Source organism: Chrysemys picta, chromosome 1 (assembly GCF_011386835.1).
Source record: "Chrysemys picta bellii isolate R12L10 chromosome 1, ASM1138683v2, whole genome shotgun sequence".
Classification (NCBI taxonomy): domain Eukaryota; kingdom Metazoa; phylum Chordata; order Testudines; family Emydidae; genus Chrysemys; species Chrysemys picta.
The window spans coordinates 80,391,118-80,407,952 of NC_088791.1; the positions used below are offsets into that span (position 1 = coordinate 80,391,118).

The 16,835-nt window shown below is 37.3% G+C and overlaps 1 protein-coding gene across 13 annotated transcripts in view; it reads right to left on the reverse strand.

The window, feature by feature from the left end:
- The window catches only part of ATP2B1 (ATPase plasma membrane Ca2+ transporting 1), a 105,074-nt gene that overhangs the window by 15,781 nt on the left and 72,458 nt on the right, over positions 1-16,835 (reverse strand). For all 13 annotated transcript variants that reach the window (XM_005279137.5, XM_024107412.3, XM_042859836.2 and 10 more), the window contains 7 exons: positions 14,938-15,152; positions 13,301-13,543; positions 9,847-10,088; positions 5,716-5,953; positions 4,197-4,376; positions 4,023-4,110; positions 3,635-3,741 (listed from right to left, as the gene is read on the reverse strand). In XM_005279137.5, coding sequence (XP_005279194.2) covers positions 3,635-3,741; positions 4,023-4,110; positions 4,197-4,376; positions 5,716-5,953; positions 9,847-10,088; positions 13,301-13,543; positions 14,938-15,152 — 1,313 coding nt within the window. The remainder of the gene's footprint in view (positions 1-3,634; positions 3,742-4,022; positions 4,111-4,196; positions 4,377-5,715; positions 5,954-9,846; positions 10,089-13,300; positions 13,544-14,937; positions 15,153-16,835) is intronic.

Sequence of the window (16,835 nt, forward strand, 5' to 3'; positions counted from 1 at the left end):
GGTATATATCAGTTTAACAAAAATCTCAATTCAACATTTAAAATTCATAAAATTCAGATGGCTGGAGAATGTCATACCAGAAACCATTATGCATGCAACAGTGCTTGTTTTAGTCAGAGGAAAATAGTATTTTTCACATGTTGGCATCAATACAATAGTGAGCTATGCTCCTGAAAAGTGCTAATTGAGACTGGTATGCGAGTTATTATTGTTTTGCTTTCCCATGTGAAACTTTACTGTCTACATATCTGCTTCTGTTCTAGGAAAAATGCATCCATGTTAGCTTCAGCATTAAAAAAAATCCCTAAAGTAAGAAAGCTTCAGGATCTTGTAACCAATCCATCTGACACCAAATTCCACAGAGATAACATGGTGTACATTCTTATCTTCAAGTTGGTGTCAGAATTCCACCTTGACAAGTAGCCAGAAAAAAACAGAAGAAACTTGAACTCAAGTCTAGGTGCTTAAAAGGAGGTATCGGTTTTGTATTGACTGCATTAACATCTCATGATTGAGGATAGTTTTAAAATTAATCCTCCTTGTAACTCAAGTAATTTCAAGTGTAGGGGGGAGCACCATCATCATCTAGTGCATTCTAATTCCAGGAATCCACTTCTCCACAGCCTTACTCAACTGCAATCCCATGCCTCTCTTGTAAGACTTCGGAACAATGAATTTATCTTACATTAAGTTAATGTAAAATGAACTGTCTTCCTAATATCACAGTAGCTGCCATGTTAGTCTTTATCCACAAAAACAGCAAGGAGTCTGGTGGCACCTTAAAAACTAACAGATTTATTTGGGCATACGCTTTCGTGGGTAATGTGTGTCAGTATATTTATGCCTGCATCTGTAATTTTTTTTACTCACGGAAGCTTATGCCCAAATAAATCTGTTAGTCTTTAAGTTGCCACCGGACTCCTCGTTGTTTTTGTCTTCCTAATGTGAAAGTTAATTAAAATTACCATATATACACATTCATTAGCCTGTTCATTTATAAGCCGACCCCCAAGATGGTTAGGTAAAAATAGCAGAAACTGTATGACCCTTTCATAAGCCGACCCTATATTTCAAGGGTTGGCAAACTTTGGCTCCTGGCCCGTTAGGATAAGCTGCTAGTGGACCTGGACGTTTTGTTTACCTGGAGCGTTCAGAGGCACGGAGCCCCTCAGCTCCCAGTGTCCGCAGTTTGCCGTTCACAGTCAATGGGAGCTGTGGCCACAGGGAGCCAAGGGGCTCCATGCCTGTAAATGCTTCAGGTAAACAAAATGAGAATGTATTAGATATTTAATTCAATGATTCCATAGAGTTTAAAATCAAATTTTGTTGTAGACCCATTTATAAGCCAACCCCCACTCTTTGATAAGTCACTTTTTTACCAAAAATATTTGGCTTATGAACGAGTATATACGGTAGTTAATTATAAATAACTGAACAAAGTTGAAGCTAGAAAAATGTCCACAGAAAGATGAAATAGGTGCCAAAGAAGGATGTTAATCCCAGACATAGAAAATAATCAAGTAGTTTCGCATGACAATATGAAGTTACTTTATCTTTTAGCGCATTAACATAGTTTTAGTCAAAGGGTACCAACTGGAAGTCCTAGAGAGTAACTCTTTTTGGTTTATCCACAGAATAGGTACAATATGAAGAATTAGTTCAGTTTCCCTACCCATTCAAATCCTTATCTTTGTCACCAATGCATCCAACAAGGGCCTATATCTATAATATTAGTCAGAGCTAAAATTAAAAATTGGATTTGGGAGCCCAACTCTTCAGCTCCTGTTTTTGAAAATCACCATTGGGTGTCATGTAGTCAGTCAACTGGGGATGGAGACCAAACTCATCAAGTAGATTAAACATCTATCAGGTAGTAATTAATTCCAATCATTAACCTGTGATAGACATATGATATGGAGTTTTGCCTATATTAGTTAATCCTGATATATTCAGTCCAAAATTAATATCTGAATCAAAACAGGCTTGGAACTTTCTAGTAAGCTATGGAAAATTCATCTTGGAGAATTTAAGGTTGCAATCCAGCTGCTCTCTACCCTCTCAGGATCTAGCCAGACAGGTACAGTTACCAGATTCTAATATAAAGAGATGCCTGGATTTGGATGATGAATGTTGAACAGAAAGGGTCCCACTATACTGGAGATCTCAATGGCCAATGTAAGTGGGAACAAAATTAGTCTAATACTGTGGGATTATCAGGATCATGTAACCCATGCCTCCTCTCCATTCTTTAAGGTCAGCATACTTAAAGCCAACAATTTAGTGCTCTCCCACTCAGTGAGATCAGGCAATTGTAATGCAGTATGACTCAATGGGTAAGCCTATCTTCTTTTGCACTAGGAAACTGAATAGTACAAGTACCTGGCAAGATATTGCCCAGTCCCACACTTCAAGCTTTCCCAACAGGGGAAGATCTTTTTCCTTTCTTGTTGATGCTGTGGTCCAACTGATTCAAATCAGACCACAGTTTTGGGACACTACCTCTGAAATCTCCACTTGGTGCATCACAAATGTATTTGTTTTCTGGAAGTTTCTGAAGCTTGGACTACTATAGGGAAGCAGCTCACCTAGTATAGAAGCTTTTTTGTATGATCTCCCAGCCAAGGTCTGATGCAAATGGTCACTTGAACAGGAGGATTTTGGAAGTTCAGAGTTTAAATTTCCGTAATCCTCTATCAATCATAGCTTATTCATAGATTTTAAAGCCAGAAGGGACAACTGATCATCTACTCTGACCTTCTGCATAATGCAGGCCCATAGAACTACCCTGAAATTATTGCTGCTTGAATTAGAGCACATCTTTTAGAAAAAGAGAATCTTGGAGGGAATTTGTTAAACGGATGCATCCATAGTCTGTTGTCCAAGACCTGGTCTCTGTTCTTTGAGGGTGCCTCCAGATGCAGAAGGCCATGGTATCTACAAAACACTGCTCTGACTGAAGACCCAACATCCTTCTGTATCTGATACTTTTGTGAGGAACTGGAAGCTCTGAGGGTCCATAAACTCATTTAACTTTTCACTTCTAACAGGTCACCTTTAGACAAAATTATATAATAGATATCAATGAAGTACTGGAGGAAAATATCCTTGATAAATTTTAGAAATAAAGTTTTTTCTTCCAGTCAAAGCTGCAACAGGCTATGTTGTTGATCTAAAATTATTTCTATATAAAACCAACTGCAAACATTGATCATCTCTCACTTTAGGCACCTTGACAAGCATGACAAAAGGAGCAGAAGAGGTAGCAATGAACTTCTGCATAAAAAGAGTTTGATTTGTAATTATTAAAACTGATTGGAGACGAATGCTTTTAAGTAGATTTCATTCAGCATCTTATGACACAAGAACACACCTTCATTCTCTACAACTGAAAACCTGAACCTTAGGTTAAAAGGTAAGAAAGTCTTAAGAAAATAAAAATAAGTGTGGGAAGCAGTAGCTGTCAATGCTACATCTGGTAGCTCAGTGGGCTACCAAGCTACAAGCAAATTTGTTCAGCTTTGTCAATTCACATATGATACTCACAGCAAGAAAGATTGATGCTTTAGCTAAAAAAGGCTAAAAAACCCCAAAATTACTTTTTAACCACTGAAAGTAAAGAGACTAGAGTCCATACCATGGCAAAGCCAACATCTGCTTTCTTCAATGCTGGACCATCATTAGTGCCATCTCCAGTTACAGCTACAACTTGTCTCTGCTCTGAGACAGTGCTGTCAATTATACCTAAAATGAAAGCACACAAAGATTTGAATTTCAGCACTGGTAATTACAAGTTTGTGGGGCAGCCTGACTGTAGTGCTCTGTGTTTATGCACAATACTTAGTTAAGATGGGCCAAATACTCCTTAGGTGAAAGGACTGGGATGTGAGACATGACCTCAGGTACTGAGATCATCAAATTTTAACAGATACAATGGGCAAGCCTAATTTAGTTTTTAAAAAACCTGAGTCCGGTAAAAACTTGCATTTTGAATTTTTGAAACATTGAATGAACATGCACTTTACCTTTTACCAATGTGTGTTTGTCAGTGGGTGAAGATCTTGCAAGCACACGAAGCTTTGGCCAAATCTTATCTATTCGCTCTTGCTCTATCTGTACAAAGAATGCAGATTAGTTATACTGTGCAAGTAAAACACTATAAAAGACAAATGCAACCCTACTGAAAAAAACAGACTAACCTCTCCTTTTTCATTACGTATTCGTCTGTTGAAGTCTTTGCCCTCTAAGCATATGAAGTCTTCACCCGGATTCAAAATGCCACATTTTGAAGCAATAGCACGAGCAGTGTTAATGTTGTCACCAGTGACCATGCGCACCGTTATACCAGCACGCTGGCATTTTTTTATTGCATCTGGTACCTGTTTATGCAAAAAAAAGCTTGTTATTATAGTTTTCATGTTGATTGCCTAGTACTTGTCCTAGCACCACCAAATAAAGTAATGGGTGATTACATTTATTCCACTACTGAAAAAAGATGCACTGTGTTCTTGACATGACCCATAGTAACACAATGTGACTGTATGGCCACCTCTAGTACTGGACTGCATAAAGAAGTTTACAAGTATTCCACTGCCTCTGAGATAATGGCCTTAGCCTCCGCCTCAAGTAGTAAAGGTCCTTCAGATCAAGGTTCTTTGTTCAATCCCCGACAGCTGACCAAGCAAAGCTGGTGTTCTAACATCAATAATTCATGTGTCCATGCACAGACTTCTTTTCCCCATAAAATTTAATTTTCAAATGCATTTATTTTCTTTTTAGTTATCACTTAAAGAGCCTCACGCAATTGACCATTATTGTGCATTTCACTATCAGACTTTCTGCAGAGCACCACTGTGAAATAAATTGTATACTTTAAATATCTGCAAAGAGCCACATGCCACGTTAGTAAGCTCTGGTGTTAAGGTTTACAAAAACAAATACCAGTATTTTATTCTCTGCATGTTTTATGATTTCACCATTGTTTCCAACTGTCAGTACGCTACAGTTGGTAGTGCTCACTTTTGGGATAGCTCAGTGGTTTGAGCATTGGCTTGCTAAACCCAGGGTTGAGTTCAATCCTTAAGGGGTCATTTAGGGAACTGGGATAAAAATCTGTCTGAGGATTGGTTCTGCTTTGAGCAGGGGGTTTAGACTAGATGACCTCCTGAGGTCCCTTCCAACCTTGATATTCTATGATTGGACTCAAATCCCACCCTGGGATTTGTTCTCATACCCATTACTTATACTTAAATGCATTGTGAAGTGTTACTGTTCTCCTGAAAAGATCTACAAAGGAGATGTCTTCTTTCCTTACCTCTGGTTATTGAGGCCCTATAAAAAGATACAGAAGACAATGGCCAATATTATTTGGTCCTAAATAATGTTGTTTCTAATGTCCAAGTTTGTGAATGCATTACTACTGAGTGCTTACTGATTGTTCCATTTGCCTTCCAGGTCATTGTAGAGGACTACAAGAAAACACTGGCAATATGAAAGTCTTAATTATTTATAGTCTCCATCTATCACTAGGTTCCTGGACCACCTTTCATCACATAAGCAACATTAAATCTTAAGCACAGTAAATAAATGAGACTTTTTTGGCAAACAGTCCTGTAAAGAATGTCAATAATCCAGATGCCTAACAAACTGATATAGGTGAAGATTTATTTTAGCTAAAATACAGTTTAAGAGTTGCAATGAATTCACAGTTCTTCCTACCTCAGGCCTCACAGGATCTTCAATCCCTACCACAGCAATGCAGGTAAGACCAGTGACAATATCATTTTCATTGTCCCACACTGGCTCAGGTTCTCCTGCTGGGAAGTCTCTGAATGCTAGACATATAGTTCTGAGTCCCTCAGAGGCCATAGGTTCAATCACAGTTTTTATAATATCATCACGGTCCCTAGGTCTGAATGCCTTTGGTTCACCATTAGCACTCAATATTTTGAAGCACCTAAAAAAAAGAATGGAAGGGGTGACTAAATACCAAATAAAGGTATTAGTTTATGGTAAGATTCAGAACCACATACTTAAACACCTGATAAAATGAAATTGTAATGCTCGCAGGCATAACTAATCATTTTCCTCAAAGGAAAAAATTTGAGTCCCTCCAAAAAGGCAAAGGAAGGTGGTGTCAACCTTACATTAACTCCCCCTCATATACGCACTATATTTTGGAGGCACTTAAAATGGCAGAAATTGAAAGTTAATATATTAGTCTGTCTGTACTGTACTTCTGTGTTTTGTGTTCAGTGAGAGATCGACAGTGAGGAGCTCCACAGCACAAAACAATGCCCAAAAGCAGCAGCAGCTATGGTGGATGAGAGTGCATAAACTAACATTACCTTCAAAGAATTAAAACTCTCTAAACTGGTATTTAGATAATGCTCACTCTGACCAGCTGAGTCTAAGAAATTTACCTCTTGAGCAATATGAGAACCAGGCCTAATGTTTCCCATGGTACAGGAGTAGGATTTAAATCAATTGTGCTTATCAATTTATATGGTACTTAATTTGGTCTGACAACAAAATATCTGCCTGCAAGACATCAGACCAAACTGCAGTGATTTTAAGCAAGGTTTTTATAAAAATTATATTTCTAAGATTAGCTTCAGACTTGTTGGTTTTGCAAGTCTGAGCTTTACATCTACATGTATAACGTGAACACAAGAAAAACCCCTTCCCCATGCCCCGGGTGCCCTTGTGTTATGAATTGTCTGTATATATTGTCGGGATTTCCAGTAAAGTTGGTAGTGAGTTGATAAACGTTTAGCAGTAAACAAGTGACTTCTCCCTACCCGCAGCAAGTAAGTGGTGTAGTCATTAGTAAGGCAGTGCCAACAATCTGTAAACTGAACCGCAAGTTCTCTTTACACAGACTACAAAGGAAAGCATTACAATAGCCCAAAAGCAGTTTATCACTTCATAGGTTTATTCCTTCATCACTTGAAATACTTTAATATAGTATTCAACATTCATTAAAAATCAGCAGGTAATTTGTTTCAGAAAGAAACAAGTTTAGAGGATCTGACTAATGAGGAAAGAAATATTAGGTGTATTTTTGACAGTAGAAGAGTTTGATTTCTCATTGCCAGGAAATACAAAAACAAATGTGTTTCCTCCTCAAGCAGCAAAGCACTAAAAAAAAAAAAAAATTCCACTTAAAACTTCAAATACATTGCAATACAGTACAATATACACTAACTCCAGAAGCATAAGAAAGATGCTTTTTAAATATTAAGTCATAATTACATACAACTGAGTAGATGTGTTAACATTCTAAAGTACCAAATGACTCAACCATTCCCCACCACCATTATAGCCAAAATATGAATTTCAGGTCTCCCAAAAAAGCATTTAGGAAAACTATGATGAATTCTTAAAATGCTATGGTCTAAAACTACACATTTAACTCAACACTTGTCAAACAAATAGAACATTCACAAACTACCTCATGATTTGTTGAGACTAGAAGGACGGTAAAGGAGGAAAGATGCACAACTGCTGTATATTTAAATATTGGGAAATTTTTATTACTTAAACAAAAGCTATGAAGCAGTCAAATCACAAATTCACAATGCCATAAGCTAAAATGTTTAAGTCAATAAAAATTTATGATTTTCCTTACCTTCCAAGAAAGGTCTTAAAAATATTTAAGGAGGTGATGAGGGAATCAAGCTCCTGCTAATAGTTATAGAAAGAGCAAGGGGGATGGAGGTGGGAAGGCACTGGTTAAGTAATTATAAAAAAAATAATAATGTAGAGATTACTTAAAGTATTATTCTGGCATACTAGATAGATTTCCTTATCTGCTATTTTCTTCTGTTACTTTTCACAAGACTGGAGTAATTTTATGTTTTCAGCTACTCAGGTAACTTCCAATTCCATCTAAGTTTTCATGTCCCCTCTCCCCAACCCTGGCCAGAGGTCCCAAACCCTACTTCCAGTTTGGCATGTAGAACAGAAGCTCATGAGAAAAAACAAACAAAAACAGGAATAAAAAAAGCCACACTGTTTAAATTTGGATAAGGGTAGGTGCTTGTTACACTAGTGGAGAGACAATTTCAATTTTCCAATATGGAAAGAATGAGGACAGAGAACATTTTAATTGTCAACAATTAAGTAGTCATGATTTGTGATACTCTGTTGATGAGATTTAGCATTAAATCAATGTGTGGAACAAACCTGTGTCAATGGCTACATCCACATTCTGTGCCAAAGTGACCAGAGAAACACACAAGTTACTTCCAGCTATTGAGACACTGAAGTATAGAGAGGAGGAAGGATTTCAGTTTTACCTTTCAGTAGTAAGAGATTAGTGATCTATCTACAAGAGTGCCCATGTTGACCAGTTTGATCTAGGAGCACTGTTCACTACCAATCCAACAAGATACAATTTTTAGTTTGCAACAGCTCCCTGAGACTTTCTCCTGGATCTAGCCCTGATAAAACAGCGAGGATATGATACAGGTCCATTATATATACCCAAGCTTTTAAAAATACTCTAGCAGATACTGGAGAATAAAACTAGTTCTGGTAACAGACTGCTTTCTTTTCAAGGAGACAGGATCTCTGTCTAGTTTTGGCAACTCGGCTCTCTTTTTGGAAAATGGCTCAAGTTCTCCCGTTCCTCCATGGAAGATTCAGAACTCCACATCTCAAGGAAAAATCCCCAAAGAGATCCTACCCATGTCAGGTTCTGAGCATGAGGGAGTAGTTTCCTTTTGGTCACAGAAACTTAACATTTAGAGCAGTGAACTCAATCAACTATCATGACTGAATCAGAACTTTCACACTTGACATAGGGGGCCTAACTTTTGTTTCTTCTTGAAGGCTTGACTGGGCTGATGTAATGGTCTGGATCTGTCTGACAGAGGCACTATCCTTCCCTAGAAAGTTGGCCACTGCCTGTGCCAGTTGTTCACAGCTCGGTGGGAAACACGCCGCACAGCAACCAACTAGCTACAAGACAGCCCAATGGTCTAAAAATAGGACGAGGAATTTCTCAGGTGCATGGCTGTCAACGTGAACTTGGTTTCTGGTCCCATTCATTTCTCACCTCTGACACTGTCCAGATAAGAATGAGGACAACCGATGAGAGGGCTGACACACCTGAAACAAAATCACTGACACACAGAATGGACGAAGGAAAGCCTGTCTTCAGCTTCAGAGAGGCTTTATCTATCTTTTAAAAGGAATAAATAAATTGTTCTCAGGCAGGGCGTTGAAACTTGCCATGGGGAGGTGGGGGAGGGTTTGTAATGGTTTCTTGGTTCTATTTCTGTCTAGCAAGCATTTTGGGGCAGTGGCTGTCTCACATCTAGAGAGAGTCCCCACTTTGCATGAGCCTAAGCCATAGCACTGTGGTTGTGACTAGCCTTCTGCTCTGCCCACTTACCTGCTTCCTGTCTCAAAAGCAGATTCAGAGTTTGCTTAGGCATAAGAAGCAGCATGCCATTGCCTGCACCACACTTCAACTTTTATGCAAGTTTTCCCTCTTCTGCAATGTGATTATAGGGAAGCAAAAAGGAAAAGAGAAACCTATTTTACTGTTTTCCTGCTTCACTGAAATAGGAAAAAGCAGTTGTGTGAAAAAGGCAAAATATAGTAAGAGCAGCTCTCAGGATAGTAGGAAATAAGTCTTGGTTACAGCTGGTTTTCACCTTGACTAACAGGAGAAAGGCGTATATCCCAAAATCTGCATTGGTGGCAGCCAACACATAGAAGAGACGGTACTTTTGCATGGTATAGTTTAACAGTTTTACTGTTCTCAAATGGGAAGATAAAAAGATTATCTGATTAGTTTGTCAATTACATATACATAACATTTAAAAAAAATAATCTTACTTTTTAAGAACTATTTCAGAGGCACCCTTGCTGAATATCCGAAAACTGCCATCAGAATTTTTTAACACTGTACTCATTGATTTTCTGACTGAGTTGAAGGTGTATACTTTGTACAGTGCCTCTTCTGGTATTTCATTTCTTACATCCTGATAATCTCGTTTTAAATCCAGAAGCAATCCCAGCAAGGCACATTCTGTTTTATTACCAACATGACGTGGTAGGCCACCTTCTTTTTCAGGAGGCTGTAATAAAAAGATGCAATTCTATTCTAGTTTGCAGAATACAGTACTCCATTATTAGAAAATTGCAAATTTACGAGCAGTAGAAGTGAAGTTATTACAATCCTAGAACCAGATATACCCTGCTTATGAATTGCTGAATTTGTAAATCAAAGTCACTTATTACAAGTGTTAAAAATCTGTATTTATAAATGCCCTGATCAAAGTGAAAAGAAATCGGCAGCTTTCATAAATTGTAAGCCAGGAAGGGACCATTTATGATTTTTCAGTCAGACATCCTGTAACAGGCCAAAGAATCCAACCCAATAGTTTCTGCATCTGATCCCATAACTTCTGTTCAAGTGACATCTTTATGGAAAGATATCCAACTTTTGATTAAAAAGACTACAAATGACAGAATTCCCCACATTCAAAGGTAAGTTGTTCCAATTCTTAAGTGCCCTCATTGTTAAAGTTATTTCTAGTCCAAGTTTGTTTAATCTATCAGAGAAGACATAATGTGTCAATTTTTGGAATCCAAAATTAAAGAGCCTATTACTATGAGATCTCTTCCCCTTGTAGGTACTTGTAGCCATGATGAAGTCACTCATTAACCTTCTCTAAACTAACTATACTTACTTAAGTCTGGAATCCAAAATTAAAGAGCCTATTACTATGAGATCTCTTCCCCTTGTAGGTACTTAAGTCTGATTGTAAGGCATATTTTATAGAACTCAAACTATTTTTAGCTCTTTTCTGAACCCTTTCCAACTTTTCAGCATCCTTTTTGAAGTGCTGACATCAGAACTGGACACCATATTCCAACAGTGGTCCCACTAATGCCATGTATAGGGACAGTACCACCTCATTATTCCTACTCACTATTTCTCTACTTATACAGCCAAGGATCAAAAAGAATGGCCATACTGGGTGAGACCAATGGTCTGTCTAGTCCAGTATCCTGTCTCCCAACAGTGGCCAATGCCAGATGCTTCAAAGGGAATGAACAGAACTGGGCAACTGTTGAGTGAACTATCCCGTGTCATCCAACCCCAGCTTCTTGCAGTCAGAGGTTTAGGCACACCCAAAGCATGGGTTGCATCCTAGCTAATAGCTACTGATGGACCTATTCTCCATCAACTTATCTAATTCCTTTTTGAACTCAGTTATACTTTTGGCCTTTACAACATCACCTGGCAATAAGTTCCATGGTTAACTGCATTATGTGACAAAGTTTGCCCTCTTAGCTACAGGATTGCACTGTAAGTTCATGTTCAGTTTGTCACCCACCGAAATCCCTAAATAATTTTTGGAGTCACTTTCCACCCCCACTTCCCCAAGATACACTGCTGAATCTTTTAAGTATGATCTACATTCTTTATTCCTAGATGTAGGATCTGGCATCTGGCTGCGTTAAACACACATGGTATTCAAATGAGCCCACCTTACCAAGCAATCTAGGTTGGTCTGTATTACACCGATCTTTTCTCATCGTTATTTACCACTCCACCAATTTGTGTCATCTGCAAACTTTACCAACTTCTTTATATATTCTTCCATGTCGATTAATTAGCATTGAGCCAATGCCAGATCCCTGTTGGACCCACTAGAAACACCTCCAATTGGTAGAAGATTCTTCATTTAAATTTTTCATATCAGTTAGCCCATTTTATGTTGATTTTTGTCATGCTTTTAAAAAATAAAGTCTTTTCAAAGTTTTTCATTAGTTGATGCCAGCTAGCCTAATATACAGTTAATATATTCTGGACAAAAATTGCCTATTCAAATTAGAAGACATGCTCTTGCAGATTAACAAGACACATATAACATTAACAACTTCAACAGGCAGATGGTTTAGTATTTTTCACAGATTCTAGAATATTAAGATACTTGTGAGTTAAAAATTGTAGCTTGGATCTAGACAAGGTATTGTGATGCCTCTTCTCTGTAACGTGTTTTTTTGGGGAGTGGGGACAGTCAAGGGTACCACTGTTACTGGATATAGCGAAAGGTTTAGAGCAACTTTCCTTTTTACAGGTACAGTAACACCAATATCATTCATAAGGGTTGTTTCCTACTATTTCTCCAAAAATCATTCTTCCCATGCAAGCATATTATAGGTCCTGAACCATCCGCACAAGACAAATTGGAGCAACGCATATTCTTGGAATGAATCTCAGCACTGAGCCACTCATATGCACCTACTGCACTCTTACTGAATATTTCTCTCTCCGTACTGGCCACTTTCTGAAAATTTTCACCAATTTTCTCTACAGGTAGCAAACATATCTTTTTCACAGAAAAAGTTTCTAATTTAGCTATGTATTGTAGAGTTGATATTCCCGAACATATAGATGGGTCCTGGCAAACTTATGTAATTGGCTGGAGTATTTAAGGCAAGTAAGCCATACTCTGCTATATGCTTCACAGTTTTCTGTCTACTCCGAAAGCAACCTCCACATTTTTCCTTATTATGTATGGCATGTAATATCTCCTGAGATCATGATTGGTGGTGTGTATATGAATCAAATAAGTGGATCCCACCATTAAACTACTAGACAAAAGTAACAAACTAAAAAGAGTGCAATATTTATACTGAATATCAAGTTGTGCAATAGATTTGTGATACAGGCACTGAACTATTCATTTCACAAATGCTCAACATAATGAAAAGGAATCAAGTTATGAACAATGATTGAAATTATTGACCCTTAATCTATGCACTTTTTCTACTAACATTACATTATCCAGGAATAAAAACTGATCAATTAAATGAAGCCACTATTTGTACTTGCATTTTTCATTATATCTAGTGAACACACTATACTGCTCTCACATGTTTATATTGTGGTAGCACCCAAAATGTGCTAGATGCTTTCCAAACGGAGGAGACAGCCCCTAGCCTGTAGAACAAAATTCGTAAGTTTATCCAAGAATTAGGTATTATAAGAAAGTCAGCTTCTTGGAGTCCATTTCTGAATCACCAATTCAAAATAATGCCACTGTAAAATAAGCCTGTATTTGTGTTTTGAATGGTTCCCAAACCAACTGAAATATTGGGGTGTCTTAAATTACTGTACGGTTAAAAGGTACCTTACCCTTAACTCAGTTTATACACATTTAAATCAGCTAGCTGATGGTCAAACATGACCATTATTTGTACAGGGTTTTTTTAGAACTAAAGATGAGTGGCCTTTTATTTTTACTATTGTATAAAATTAAGGAAATTCACTTACCAATATTTTGGAAGTATAAGCACAATTAACAGAAATTCCTGTTACAAGATGAGCCAGAGTTTTCTCAGGAATAGCATCTGGTTCTGGAATTTTTTTATAATGTTTTTCACTGACAAAAGCCTGCACCACTGTCATTCTGTTCATGGTCAATGTTCCAGTTTTATCTGAGCAAATGGCTGTTGCATTGCCCATGGTTTCACAAGCATCCAAGTGTCTCACCAAATTATTATCTTTCATCATTTTCTATGAAGAAAAAAAGCAAATATGAACAGCTAGTCGCCACCACCGCCACCAGTGCTTCAAACTTTCAAAACTTCTGACTTTTAAGGTATTGGGTCTTCAGAAAGCGCTAATACCTACCTGCAGAAGGGCAGGCCTCTTTAAAAGGTGCCTCAGGTTGGCAACCCAAATACTGACACATACAAACTCAGAAAATTTATACCCAAATATATCATGCCACAATAAACTGCATTTTAAAACATGTCTACTAGAGCCAGAGTCCATATTCTGCTGCATTTGTATGTCAAACTTAGGTGAATAAGTAGTAACATTCACTGACTGGAGAGCAAGACAGAACTACTTTGTTATATTTTCTTTTAGCCTGAAGGGCAAACTATTCAGTCATCTTAAAATTTGTGTGATGTTCTGACTATATTTTTTTTGTTAGAATTTTATTTATTTGACTATTCAAGAACTGAAATCTGTGATAATGGACTGAACAGCCAAGAGAAACAGACCAGATGGTGCAGAAGAGTAGTGCATGAGTTTCACCTATAGACATTAGTTCACCTATAGACTAGTTTCAATCTTTCTAGCTCCCAAAAGGCAGTTAAGTGGGCTATAGGTCTCGAATACCAACGCTGCTGCAAGTTGCAATAAAAGTACATTAGCAGAGCTGTATGAAAAAGCAGCACACAGTCACTGTCTGCACTATGCCAATCTCAAAGCAGTGTTCAACCTTTCATTATCACTACTGTATTGGAACAAAATAAAGATATCTAACAGAAATCTGAAGTTTACCAAGGTAGCAGATACCTTGTACTAGATAGTAGGCTCTAGATATTCTGCAATATTGACTCAGAAGTAGGGGAAAACAATGAATTGGCAAGTACCCAAGCAGACTATGAAGGATTATTGCATCATTTTTGGCTTAAATTTACTAATTAGTAATGCTTATTGGACAAGTGTGTTAGTGGCAGAAAGGAAAGCTTACATAGATCAGTGTGCAATCCTAACACACACACACACTTTATTTTAAGTTAGTACAATAGGTTATGGTATGAATATGACAAGCATACTGGAGTGCTAAAACTATACACACATGCACATATGACAGAAGTCCTTCTATTCCAAATCCATGCACCAGAACCACTATGCTTTACTTCATGTCAAGTAGACTATTTCTAAGTTTACATTATTCTGCCCAAGGAACCCCTGACTTATATTAATGCACAGAGGATTAGATACCAACTCGCCACAATGTTTTTTCATTGTACTGTACTACAGACGAGAATGAGTGAAGTAAGATTCCCTCAGTCTCCAATTAAGACAGTTTAACAGTGTAGAATTTCCTGCTTTGCATGATTTAGAACTGTTTTATGTGCCCACCTACCTTTAAGCATGCTTTTTACACATACCTTTACAGAGTAAGCCAGTGAAATAGTGACTGCAAGTGGAAGACCTTCTGGTACTGCCACCACCAGGACTGTAACTCCAATAATGAAGAACTTCACAAAGTATTGAATATAAATTGGTGTGCATTCAGCAAGCCAAGGTCGCTTCTGAACCCAGAAGGTATCAATTACAAAATACAAGATAAGGATAATGACTGTGATTGCAGACATCAACAAACCTTTTGTTAAAAAGAAAAGGATAAGCAGTTATTTAAAAAAAAATCCATCTTATCTATTATACAAATAACAACTAAAATAAGATTTAAAAAAAACTACCCTCATTTTCAGATTAAATACAAAAATCTGAAAGTGTTATTTAAAATGGGAAAAATAACAAAAATCTTAAGTATAAAATTGTAACAGGTAAGTCAGAAGATTTTGAGAACTTAGCTTCCAAACAATTTTTTATTGGATATATAATCTCTTACACCGCTATATTAAGATGTAAGTAATGGAAGAGTCTTCACAAAGGTGAAGGGCAAAGCACATTTGTGACAGACTTATGGGTAAGGGGAGAGTTCTCAGGAGAAAGAATAGCATTGAAGATAGCAGGCTGATCCAAAAGGATGAAAATGTAGAAGAGGCCTTGATATTTCACAACAGGACATTGGTGAGGGCAATTTCAGTGGAGTGAATGGAAGCTAGATTGTAGGGGATCATAATGCTAGTTAGTGAAAATACATTCAAGACAGGACTAGACAACATATTGATTAAGCATAAAGGCAAATGAAAGGAGGGAGATAGAAAAGTAGATGGAGAGAGTTTACACTAGTGGGACAATGACATTCATGCATATAGAAAAAAAGTTGCCAGAGGAGTGACTGGGGAAGAGAAGAAATGGGATTAATTTTAGGGCCAGATACAGGAGCAGACAGAATTGAGAGAAACAAGGAGAACACTTCAGAGTGAGAGCAGGAGAGTGCAAGCAGAAAGAAGAGGCATGGAAGGATCTCTTTAAAGAAGCTGAAGATAACCTAAGAAGAGGAATTTTAACAAGGGAGTGAAAGGCACAGAAGGAAGTTGTAGTGAGCTGCTCAAATGTAAAGTAAAACATTGTTTAGAAAGAAAAACTTGCATTGAATGCCTGGAAGAAGTGGAATTACACATGGAACACTTCAGTATAATTATTGAATGAAACTGAATGTGAACCCTTTGCACATCAACTACTAAAAATCTGTTCTCTTCCAATAAGATAAGCATAACTACATACATCAAGAAACGACTCCTGTGTTAAATGCCCTATTGCAATAATAATTTTCATGGTTTTGGTACAATTTTAGGACAATGCAACTATGAACTGGTCATTTTATATTACTTTAAAAATGGTGCACTTTCTAGTTCCTCTTCATAAACATAATAATTACCTTTCTCATCCCATCAAATAAGCAATTGTTTGCCAAGCATTTATTTTGTCATGTGCTTCTAACAGAGCTGAAACTATCTAGCTTATTTTTATTATGTAGACACATTTGTCTTTAAGACCTTTTTAAATAAAAGAAATCTCTTAATTATTAAAACTAAATATTTAAGATAAATATTGTATTTATGTGTATATTTATGCCTGCATCTGTAATTTTCACTCCATGCATCTGAAATGGGCTTTTTACCCACGGAAGCTTATGCCCAAATAAATCTGTTAGTCTTTAAGGTGCCACTGGACTCCTAGTAGTTTTTGTGGATACAGACTAACACGGCTACCCCTCTGATATTTAAGATAAAGTAATAAGGGGAATGGGTGGAAAGAATAGTAATGTTAGTTTACAACATTAAGAAAATAAAGAGCATATGTAAAAACCTAATTTGCTAGTACACCATCCTGTGGAAGTATCAGATGAAGATGGACATGCAATATGACACTCTAT